Consider the following 12,080-nt stretch of genomic DNA (forward strand, 5'->3'; position numbering starts at 1 on the left):
AGCATTTTTCTCTCCACATTGCAATATGTTTATTAAACCCACTTCAAATTACAATCACTGGGTGTGTTGCAGGTGGTTGTCATAATTTCCATAACAGTACATAATCACGGTCTTTGATAGTTTTTGGAAAATAACATGACTTTTGTGGAAGCTGCGGAGAAAAGATTCTCATGCAGGAAAAGGTATCATACTGTAATACAAGAAAAATCCTTTGCTTGTCTCCAAACTCGTAAAAAAAGGACAAGCTCTGGGTCTCATTAGAAAGCCTACGTATTATATTGTTTTCAAAGTATCAGTAATCAGTCAAATATGCAAAGTCTGTTTACTTGTCAGATATGGGCCTCATTTTCTCTTTAAAGTGTTGAATTCAATAGTTAATCCCGCTGTGATGCTGTGCTCTGTCCTGCACTTTGTGAAAACTCTTTTTGCAAATTTTTTGTGGAAAAAAGATGTAAGATCTTTATATTCTCTATCAGACTGTGTTCGCCTTTTGACTCAACAGGACCAACTATACTTGCTCTGATAAACAATTCTCTTGCATCTGGTTGTATTCCAGCTGCCTTTAAACATGTTGTTTTGCAATCACTTATTAAAAAGAAGAACCTAGACCCTGCTGATCTTTCAAACTACAGACCTATATCTAAATTATCATTTCTGTCTAAGGTTCTTGAAAAAGTTGTTTTAAACCAAATAAATTAATTTTTAAGCTTACAGGTTCTAGATCATATCATAGCACAGAACAGAGACTGCTTGTTTTGAGAGTTTTTAATGATCTTCTTTAAATCGTTTACTCTACTAGCCCTGCAGTTCTAGTGCTTCTGTCTGTCAGCTGCCTTTGAGACTGTGGACCACAAGATCCTTCTGTTTCATCTAGAACATGAAGGTGGAATCCAAGGCACAGTTCAGACTTGGTTCAAATCATACCTGACGAACAGAAGTTTCTCTGCACTTCTACAACAGCACCACTCACTTGTGGAGTGACTCAAAGGTCCATTCTGGGCCCACTTCTTTTCATTGTATAACTTGCCTCTAGGTTCTATCTTTAGAAAACAAAGTATTTCTTTCCACTGCTTTGATCTTGACCTCCGGGTGTGTATGCTCATTCAGCTGAACAGCAGAGATCCATGGAGACCTCTGTTAAACTGTCTTAGCAACATCAAGTCAGTCATCTAACCAGATGCTTTTACGCAAACCTAAAACCAGATTAAAACAGAGAAGTGGTTAATAGCAATACATAAATGGAATAATGCATATATCCATGGATCTATCTGCACAGGTAGGACATTTACATTTTTATTAAAAAATAAAATTATACTTAAAAACACATTTTTCTCCTTATTTTTTGGCACCAGTGTGACATCCTTTATAGACTATACTTTTATTTATTTTTATTTAAAAAAAAGTATTGAGATGATTTGTTGTGAGATATTGTGAGTTGAGTTATTGTACAATTCTGTTCTTTAAATGTTTGACAACTTAATAAATAATTCATTTATTCTAAACAATTTATTCTTATTTCTTTAGTTGAATACATGTAAATGCCAAGACAAGACAGTTTGACAGGTACAAAATATAATTTTTTGATGTTTTTTTTGTATCCATGCATCTGTAACACCTGGTGTATAAGGGATAATTAATTTCACCATAATAACATCTAATTTGTAAAGATGAAATATAATTATTTTTGATATTTCCAAATTATGATGTTTACAATATCAATCTTATATCACTAAATTGACACTTAACTATTGACACATTAACTTATGAAGTCAAGTTTACTGTATTTATGGACTATATCAAAGTTTAATGTCGGCTAAATCTACTCAAGTAATGGGATTTCAAGCCAGGTGAATTAGTTGAGCCTACAAATTCACCTCTTTTCCGAATGTCATTTTTTGCGTTTTTGTTAGGTGCACATCATATACGTGTATAGGTAAAAAAGTAAGTATCCAACCACAGTGAAAGTTGTGAAACCTTCTTTACTGTGGGAATGATATTTGATTAACTATATTCTTAAATACAAATTTACTCAAAGGGGGTGGACCATGTTTGGTTGAGGAGTGCAGTATAGCACACTTATTTTAAGACAGTCGATGGTTGACGTAATCATTCATAGATGTAAATTAATTTTCCTGTTTATAAACATACAATAAGCCCCATCCTTATCCTGTATTTTATTATTTTATGTTATTTCATTGTTGTCAGTGTGATTAGGTTAATTAGTTTGCGAACAGCACGAAAGGACCAAAGAATGTCGTAGCATCTACTAATATCCTGAAAAAACAACAACAAAAACCCCCCAGACTCCTCCACATCCCCGGGCCATGTGCAGACTGGAAATGCTCTGCATCTCTGTGTGCGCGCCTTGATTAATTTTCCCACAATGCAACGCGGATCTGTCATGGCTGCTCACTGATTCCGCTTGCTCCACATGGGCAGAAATAAACATTTTATCACTGATTGAGACGCTCCGAATCGGCTCGTTAGCACAGCGCTTTATAGCTGGCTTTTATCTGGGACCGTCCTGACTGAAGGCAGCAGCTCCAGCTTGACTTTGGCAAGAACCAAATCCGTTCAGTCATGCCGCCGCTAGACGTGGAGATCGCAGCACTCCGAGGGTTTTTAACTGCCGGTGAAACAGCGGAATGGAAGCAGAACATTTTCAGTATTGCAGGTGAGGCAGCCGCTTGATTCTGCTCCTTTATTCACCACGTAGCTATTGACACTGTCATAACGAGGTTAGTTTTGTCTCAGGTTCTCAAAGCTGTCAGGTTGTGCTCGCCTGCCAAGCGAAGGCACATTTAAAATGTAGAAGCATTTGACGGTAACAGCTCTGGTCTAAGTCTTTAACGGTATTGACAGGACTTCCTGTGTTGTCTTAATAAAAGTGTTGAGTGCTAGAGCAACAGTCTAAATGAATTCATGTTCATGTAATGTCTGCTAAGCAAACTTAGCTACGGTACGTGTCATTCGCGCTCTGGTGGATGTCACACCAAATCCCGTTTATTTTTTTGGCAGTAAAAACTTGCATTGCTTGTGGGCAGCGGTAGCTATTGCGTCTTGTAATATTGTAAAGCGATTTAAAATGTGGTATGTAACTATGCTATTCGGCGTTAATCTTATACTGGGATTGATTTTCAGTAAATGATGAAGTCGATTTAAAAGAAATTAAACATTAGCTAACGTTAGCTTTAGTTCGCCCAGTTGTCCCAATGTTCACCGGAGACGTAGCTGGACGGAAACTAGATGGTTATGTTGAAAAGCTATGAACTACAGCTAGCGTGGTTGTTTTTTTTCCTGGTAGGTTTTATCATTAGAGTCTAGCATGACGTCTTCTGTCCATACACCTGCGTCCAGTCGACTCGAGCCGCATCTGTCAGCTGCGTTTAGAACCCTGAAACTAATCCACAACTGCCAGAAAGCCCCAATGGTAGACATCCTGTATTAAACAGTGCTGTCTGTTTAACTGGGGCTCTTTGTTACCAGCAGGCTTTAAATGGCCAGACTGCGAGATTCCTGCTGGATAACCCGTCTCTAGTGTGACTTCAGTACGGTTTGTTCCTAGACCACGTCTTATTTCTGCCGCAGTAATTGACAGTGCATTAGCATTTAATTAAACTGGAGAGATTTGTCAGTGGAGATATGAAAGAAACTTAAGGTAGGGACGAAAATTGCAGTCTTAAAGCACAATATTCAGCAACTAGCTGTAAATCTATTATCCAGTTCTTGGAAGACAATTTCTTATAAGAATGAAAGAGCCTTTCACTGTCAGTTTAAAGGTAACATGATAGTCATTTTTTTCTGTTGAAATAAATAAAATGGCCAGATTGAAATATTTAGGAAAGCATTAGCTTTGGACTGCATAGCAATAGTCAGACTTTACCCCAGATGCTCTGTTATACTGGAAGGCTGAGGCTGTAGAATAAAGTAGCCTAAAACAATGAAGGAAACGAGAGATGGCTCTTTATTACAGGGTCCCACTGTAGCCAGGTAAGTACTTAATGACCTGTACCTCATTTGATTTCGGTGTGACACGTTTTCTATGTTGACAATGAAACAGATATGTCTTTAAATTGGACACAGCTCACAGTGAGTGACACCACTGTTGTTCTCGGGCTGTAAATGGTTCGATGCGCTCTGCTAAGGTGCTCTATGTGCCAGGATGTGTGCAGGCATGGTCCATCTCTCTGACATCCACACTGTCTTCTTATGGGCTTTGTTGGTTGAGTGGCATGGTTAAGTGCTGTGATCTTTTGCAAGATCCCGAAACAGTCATACTGGTTTCTGTTTTATCCTTGAAAGAGATACTTTTTCTCTCTCCATTTAACGTCATCAGACACCTTTTCTTCATAGCTGGCTCTAGAGTTTTGTAGTTTGCTGCATCTAAGGTGCTCTACAGTACAAAGAATGAAAAGTCCTCTGTACACCATTGCATCTGTATGCAGTTTATTTTGGGTTTTTTCACACAAAAAAAACATGGATGGAAAATCAGTAAATGTAGCTGAAAAACTGCATCAGTGCCACAAATTTGTTTGTCATGATCTTTATATGTTATCCAGGTATGAATACAAAAAAACAGTTTCCTTCCTGCACTGTCATTGCGAGATGTGTTCATGCTGTTGGTAAGAAAAGTCTGTCGATGGTTTCATGTGATGAATCACATTTGAAGATGTAATTAATTTGGTGCAAAAAACCGCAGGCACTGCTCTCTTTTTTATTTGATGTGCTTCATTTGATGTACGTACTTGTACAGATGGACTTGTTAAAAATTTGTTCTTAAAAACTTGTTATTCGTATCAGATCGAGAGGTCTTTCTGTTTACCCGATCCACTGTTTTATTGTACAGGTATTCAGGTAACAGTTTTTTGTACTCTTACCTAAGTTTAACTGCCACTCTTTGATACTTTAAATTGAAACTGCATACTTTTATTCAACAACTACATTATCAGTTATGTTTAGTGTAAGTGCTGTTTGTAGTTACTTCATGTTTTCATTTGAGGTAATTTTTTTGATGAAATTTGATGTTTGAGAATAATGTATATTGTTATCATTTCAGTTTATTTTGGAAAGTCTCAACAGGTTGTTGAGCTTTATTGTGAAAGGTTGATGCGGAAAATAAACAAGTGGACGGCGGAGCCACACGATGGTTTTAACGTCGTTGTTGCTAACAAACCGAACGTAAAACAGTCGCATGTCCGACCGTAGTGTTATTATTTTTAATATAAGAGAAAGAGAGAACTATAAGAAGAAATGAACATAGCAGCTACGTTTAGCTAACATGTTCATCTAACAGTTTAAGATGTTTGCCAAATAGTTTGCAACCTACAATACTGTGCATAAATCTTGAGCCACCCCTGATTTCTTTATAAACTTAGCACAAAAAGTAAGGAAATTTGTGTTTGGTTAATTATGTCTTTGTTGTAACAATGCTTCTTGGCAGTAAATCATATACTGCTGGAAACCCTGCGTGTTTCCCCGTAGTAAGGAAAATGCATGTGCAGCACAACTAAAAATGAAAAAATCAACTCTGCTAACTTAAGAAAAACTTGCCAATGTGAAATTGGCTACTCTGTTGGCTCATGTTTGGTGTCATTTATTGGTTTGGATGAATAAACAAGACCTATTGGCAATTAATCAGTTGCAAAACCATGTAAATCACAGTTCAACAAAAGAATGCTTAATACTAATACAGTGAATTTGAAATGAAACCATATATGTATAGGCTTTCATCTTTAATTCAAGGGGTTAAGCCAAAGTATTGTATTTATAACAGTTTTATGCATCGTCCTCCATTCACAGGGTGATAAAATTAATTGGACAAAATAACATCATTTGAAAAATAACTTACTGCAAGATTTGGATAGCTCTAGCAGGCAGAAACTAAAGACTGCAGCCGTCTTTAGTTTCTGAGATTAGCTAACTGACTTGGCCAGTGAAGAATATCCCATTTCTTTGCCCTGAGAAACTCTAGGGTTGCTTTTGCAATATGTTCTGGTTCATTATCTATCTGCACTGTGAGGTGGCATCCAATCAGTTTTGCAGCAGTTGGCTAAATCTCATTAGAGAGCATAGCCCTTTGTACTTCAGAATTCATCCGGCTATCAACAGTCGTATCAGCAAGAAACACTACTGGCCTGGCTCCATTGGCAGACATACATGTCCATGCAATAACTTTGCCAGATGACAAATGGTAAGCTCTCCCTTCCCTTTTCCAAACTTGTGTAGCTACTCCATACTTTTCACCACTCTTGGTCAATCTTGGTTTCATCTGAAGCATTAGATTGTTTTTTATGTGAGAATTTATGGGAGTAAGTTAATTTGACACCGCTTGTGTCAAGCCAAATGAGATTGTTTGACTTTCTTGGCAGGTAATCTTTCATAAACCATTGTTCTTATATCCCCTCGACCTATTACCATGGAAGTGTTGTGGCAAGATTTATGATGAACTGACATCTTCTTCTGCATTATTTCCCAAAAGTGTGTCGTATCAGAGGTGGTGTAGGGTGTAGATGATCGTAGAACATAACACTCAGAATTAAAGCCAGGCTAATGCAGCTGATTGAGCTTTTATGCAGATTATCGAAGCTGTATGGACAGCCCTGCTTCAAGAAAGACAAGCAGCCCGTGACTGTGTGCATTTTTTAGTGTTTCACAGAGAAATTGGGGTTCCCATGTGAGCTATTCCTGATCTTTCATCTTGAATCTATATGGCTTCTCAGCCCTGTACGCTTTTGCAAATTCTATTCACCATTTCCTTATTAACTGCAGCTCAATGCCTGAACATTTATGAATTATGGACTAATTTGAGGGCCCCTGCCTTGTTTTCCATAATTGCTGCCATTTCAACAGTAGACCTGAAGAGTAGTTGAAATGTCATTAAACATGTGGCCATACCTCAGGCTTTCATTTTCCCCTCATAAAGCCAGAGCCTTCCTCCTCCCGTCTTCTCCCTCCCACCTCACTGCGCTACTATGGCAGCCCCTGGGTTTCATTAGATCGGCAGTCAGATGAAAATCTCCACACCTCTTTTACAGCACCAGTCACACTGCAAGCATTTATTAAAGCCAAGTGGACAGTTGAGCGACCATGTGACTGACCTGTGGATGTGGGCATGTGGGATAGGCTCACACTCCTACATGAAAATAGTTTTCCATCTTTGACAAAACTATGGTGTTTGGATTCAAGGATGCGTGTCATTGGTAAGGGGGATGCATCGTCTTATTGTTTCTAACAGCTGTCTGGAAATCAACTAAGCAAACCTCTTTTGGATATAGAGATATTTTATTTATTTATTTTTAATTTAAAAAAGAAAAGAAAGAAAAATGGTTGTAGAGAGCAGTGAAGCTGGCACAGGTTCTCTGACATGACACATCTGTTATTAGTGTTTAGGTTATTTGTTGTCCACACCTGGTTTGTGATGGAGACAATCTTGTCTGTTTCTCAACTTGGCCAGGCTTTGTTATGCAGCTCAGAGCACAATCTACTTCCTCCCCTCTATTCCCTCCACCAGGGTAACACAAAGTAATCAATGCTAATGAGCCAAGCCAGTCTCCCCGCTCAAATAAAAAGCTAATGAAAGACGGGGAGATGTTGAACGGAGCACTCGGGCAACACAATTATTTCTTGTTGGCAAGCGGTGGCCCAGCAGCTGCCCTCTGTCTTTCAATAAATCGACATTTCTCATCATCTCGGTATCAGCCTTTTCAGCATGTCCTCTTTATCTCACAAGTGTACGGTGGTTTTGGAGCATGAGCAAGGTAAATACACACTGTATGCAGTATAGGTAGGGGATTGTTTATAGCAGAATAAGGCTACAGTGGAAATAAGTGCATTAGCACCACTGATGTCAACTTGGGCTTGGTCATTGTTTCAACATCAAACTTTGTCCCTGTTTACATTGTTATACAGCTAGATTTTGCAAAGCAAAGCTTTCTTGTTCTTTTAAGGGGTTTAAAGAAAAGACTCATTATAGAGAGCACAATGTGTTTGGTGCCACAGTGCAGTCAGATCACAGTTCTGATTGCAAAAGCTGCCAGACCAGACAGGATTTAAAAACAAAAAATCAGACCAATCGATTCAGCTTTACACACAAACTTAAACTACACTTTCTTTGTAGCAATTGTTTTTTTGTTTTTTGCATTTGGGTATAGCAGATCTACATAGTTTTGTTTCTGTCATTTATGTTAAGTACAGTGAATTTGTGTGTCATGAAATGCAACTCATAAATAAAATTGCCATTGCATAAAAGGTGTTACCTGTTTCTTTGTTTGCTGCAAAAGAAGTCAAACAGTGTTTGACATCATCTGACAGCTTGACAACTGCAAGTATTAACTCATTCACTGCCAGCCATTGGCAGTGAATGAGTTAAACCCATTGACTCATTCACTGCAATTGACGGCTATAGACGTCAATGGCAGTGAATGAGTTAATATCAGTACCGGCCTAAAAAAAAAAACCTCTTATACGTTGGAATATCCTTTTGAGCAGTGAGTGTCCAAGGCATTGATCTTTCAGGTCTAACCAGTTACCAAAGGCTGGCGTGATGGTTTAGAGTTCAACACCACATAGCAAATTGCCAGAACCACAATGGAGCTTCTTCAGCAGAAGTTTGCAACGGACTCCGTCAAAACACGGACTCAGCGCCACAGAACACTGATGGAAAGACCCGAAGATGGCAGTTCAGATGTTTTACAGACATCTGAAACTCTAGAACTGCAATTACTGCTAAAGACTTGTTCTAGCGCACGCGCGCACACACACACACACACACACACACACACACTCCTTTTTTGCCTGTCTATGATTGCACCAGTCACTAGGCTTTTTTTGTAAACATTGAAACAATGTAATTGTTATGAGATGGTCAATCCTGTGTTGGTATAATGTTCTTTGGTCCTTGGGGTATGAGGGTTTTCCGTATGAGTGCAAATGAGTCTTTTCTAGACTAAGAAGCAGCGACACTAAACATGTTCTTTTCTTTTGGCAGTAAACAAAAGTCTGTTCTTATTCACAACATGCCGTATTAAAGCAATGTATGATATTTCCTGGCAATATTGGGATCGTCATTCATGTACTTGATCCAAATTTCCTTAACTGCAGTACACAGCATTATTTTTTTTTAGTTACAGAAACCAAACGGTAAACTTCACTTCTCCAAACATTGTCTTCCAGAGGCAGGCCCTCTGCTGGAGTCCCTTATGGAAGGGGACTTTGAAGCAGTTCTGCTGAGCACGGGAGTGACAGATCTGCTCAACGGACATGGCGACTACCACGAAGGGGAGAACATCGAGTCCTACCTGGAGAGACGTTTACTACTGTACCTGACCGATGGCACCAATGATAACCAGACCAGCAGGTACTATTAGGGCTGGGTCACTTGATGTCTATAACCGATTCAATTCTGATTCACAAGGTCCTGATTCAATTCGATCTCCAAGTGGAATTCAATTTTGACTCAGTCAGAAATATTATAATTCTAATCGTTTATCAGTACATATCCATCCATCCATTCGCTTCCGCTTATCCTTTTCAGGGTCGCGGGGGGTGCTGGAGCCTATCCCAGCTGTCATAGGGCGAGAGGCGGGGCACACCCTGGACAGGTTGCCAGTCTGTCGCAGGGTTAACACACAGGGACAGACAACCATTCGCACTCACATTCACTCCCGCATTCACACCTATGGGCAATTTAGATTTGTCAATTAACCTATCCCCACAAAGTCATATCCATCATTTAAAAAAACCCAGCAGTGAACACAGACTGGTGCATAATAAGTGAACGAATAATACAGAAAACAGATTTTTGATGGCAAACTGGTCTTGAAGTACACTGAGCGAGAGAGCACTGTGCAGGAAGTGTGATTTTTAACCGTGATGGATGCAAAACAGCAAAAGTAAGAGAGAATTCATGACATGTTTTTCAAATGGGAAGCGTAGTTTTGATCTTCTTTTGCTGCTGGTTCAGCAAATTCTGGTCCGAGTGACAAAACCTGCAGCTTCAGAATCTTTGAGTTGTCGGCTTTCAGCACTGTCCGTGTATGTGCAGCTGGGTCGTGCTTTGTGTTTGCATCTTTGATCGGAATCCATTGACCTGCTTTTTCAGTTGTTTGGTGTTTTAACTCTTTGGCAGTTTTTGAAATGTTTCATGACCTTTAAACTGAGATTCTGGCGTTTCTGGCAAAATATATTTATATTTAAAATCGATTCAACATTTAGTATTGCATTATTCAAACTAAAATCGATTTGAATCGGAAAATTGCTATTGTGTATTACTGGCATTTTGCAAACTTTATTGATGCATGCTCAATTATCCAGGTAAGGAACTCGCAGATTGTGTTGATCTGGACGTTGATAAACATTTCGTCACTCACCCAAGTGACTTCTTGGATTCCATGTGAAATCCACACACCACATGGCTGGATTTTATTTCACTGGGAATAGTATGACTTATGTGAATCTCATAGACTTTTCTAAACTCTATGGCTATGCCAACCAAAATAATAATTAAATAATTCAATTATTTGCATTTATAAATATCAGTATTTGCAAAAACTACTGTAAATTACTACTGTGGGGCTTTTAAAGACCTTTCCCATTTAATCTGGCTGATATGGTTCATGCTAAATTAGATGGAGAGTTTAAGGGGAGTTGCACAACAGTAGTGAGCCAAGCTCCCTTCAGTCATTCATTTCTACATGAATCACTTAACAGCAAATATACTGTGCTGGTAATATGTGTTTAGCATATATCTGGTCTGGGTGGCTTTTGTTTGAGCTGCACTAAAAATAAATTAAGATGATGCATGTTAACTTCAGTTATTTTTTACATTTGCTGTAAATTCAGCAAAGTACAAAAACTGAGTTTTGTTCATAAAGACAAACACTATCACCTGTTTTTACAGGTGAGCCTTTTGTGGCTGTTACCTAATCTTCCTACATCCGAGTATACTCATGTCAAGAACTAGACTTTCAGGGCACAGTCGCACTAGGCACAGCTACTTTAAACCACATATTAACACTTTCCTATTTTGACAAAGTAATTAAGTTGTGGTTCTTCTATTTTTAATGCTAATATTAAAAAGCCTGCCCTTTCCTTGTAAGCAATGGGTACCAGGGAAAGTCTGTTTCTATTACCTTGCAGTATTAATGTGTCAATCAAGCCTGAGCACCAACATGGCAGCTTAGAGCTTGAAGAGTCAACGAGTATCTCTGTTGTTACTTTTGTAAACTAAAAAAGTGAGTTTTCTGAATTGAGGACACCAAGATGTCCATGGTGGCCCAGAGATGGACAGTGTACATCATTGTTTCTTTCTCTCCATTCACCCCCAATATTCCTTTTGGCATGAAATATTAATTCTTTAATAAGTTCAGGTTAACATCTCTCACTTCTCATTCTCAGGGCAGAACTGTACGTGAGTAAATGTTGAATCCAGCTCTCGTTCCTTCTCGTCCTCCTTCACCCCTCATAATTTTTTGTCTCTTCCATCACCCTCCATCATTTTCTCATCCTAATTGAAATGCAGCAAAACATGTCGATGGTTGTCCCTTCCATTGCCAGAGTTACTGGCTGTAGTCTGTTTTTTCCTAAAGACCTGAGTGAGCATCTCTCAAAAAAAGTTCACTTGTTTTTCCTCACTTCTGAAAAGTATTGTTGAAAAATCTCTCTGCAATATTTCTGTGCAGTAAATCTGCTGTGTGTCTTGTCCTTCTGGCTGCAGGGAGTTGGCAGTTTTGGCCTTGGCTGTCTCATGTCTCCACATGTTTGCCCAGAGTAACTGGACCGGTCCTCCGGTCTCCTTCGATATCTGTGATCTGCTGACCCCAGCCCTGTTGTCATCTCAGGTATGATTTCTTCCTTCTCCTTCATCATCCTGTCCGTTCTGCAGTGATTTATAGGCTGGCGAAAATTTGAACCGACCTTTGTCAAGGTTTTGTTGATATTTTTTTTCCATGGGCTTATCAGTAAATGTCAACATATATTGGAATTAAGTCAGTTAGCTTAGAAGTTAAACGGTGAAACTGTAATAGAGGAAACTTGAATAGTCTTTTGGGAGAAGCAAAGGAGCTGAGTGTCAGCTAAACTGA

The 12,080-nt window shown here is 38.9% G+C and overlaps 1 protein-coding gene across 3 annotated transcripts in view; it reads left to right on the forward strand.

Moving 5' to 3' along the window:
• The first annotated feature begins 2,376 nt into the window (after positions 1–2,376).
• The window catches only part of ttc27 (tetratricopeptide repeat domain 27), an 80,942-nt gene continuing 71,238 nt past the window's right edge, over positions 2,377–12,080 (forward strand). For all 3 annotated transcript variants that reach the window (XM_026190483.2, XM_080287812.1, XM_080287811.1), the window contains exons 1-3: positions 2,377–2,674; positions 9,172–9,355; positions 11,714–11,837. In XM_026190483.2, coding sequence (XP_026046268.1) covers positions 2,581–2,674; positions 9,172–9,355; positions 11,714–11,837 — 402 coding nt within the window. In that variant the 5' untranslated portion in view covers positions 2,377–2,580. The remainder of the gene's footprint in view (positions 2,675–9,171; positions 9,356–11,713; positions 11,838–12,080) is intronic.

The sequence above is a fragment of the Astatotilapia calliptera genome, chromosome 13 (genome assembly GCF_964374335.1).
Source record: "Astatotilapia calliptera chromosome 13, fAstCal68.1, whole genome shotgun sequence".
Taxonomy (NCBI): domain Eukaryota; kingdom Metazoa; phylum Chordata; class Actinopteri; order Cichliformes; family Cichlidae; genus Astatotilapia; species Astatotilapia calliptera.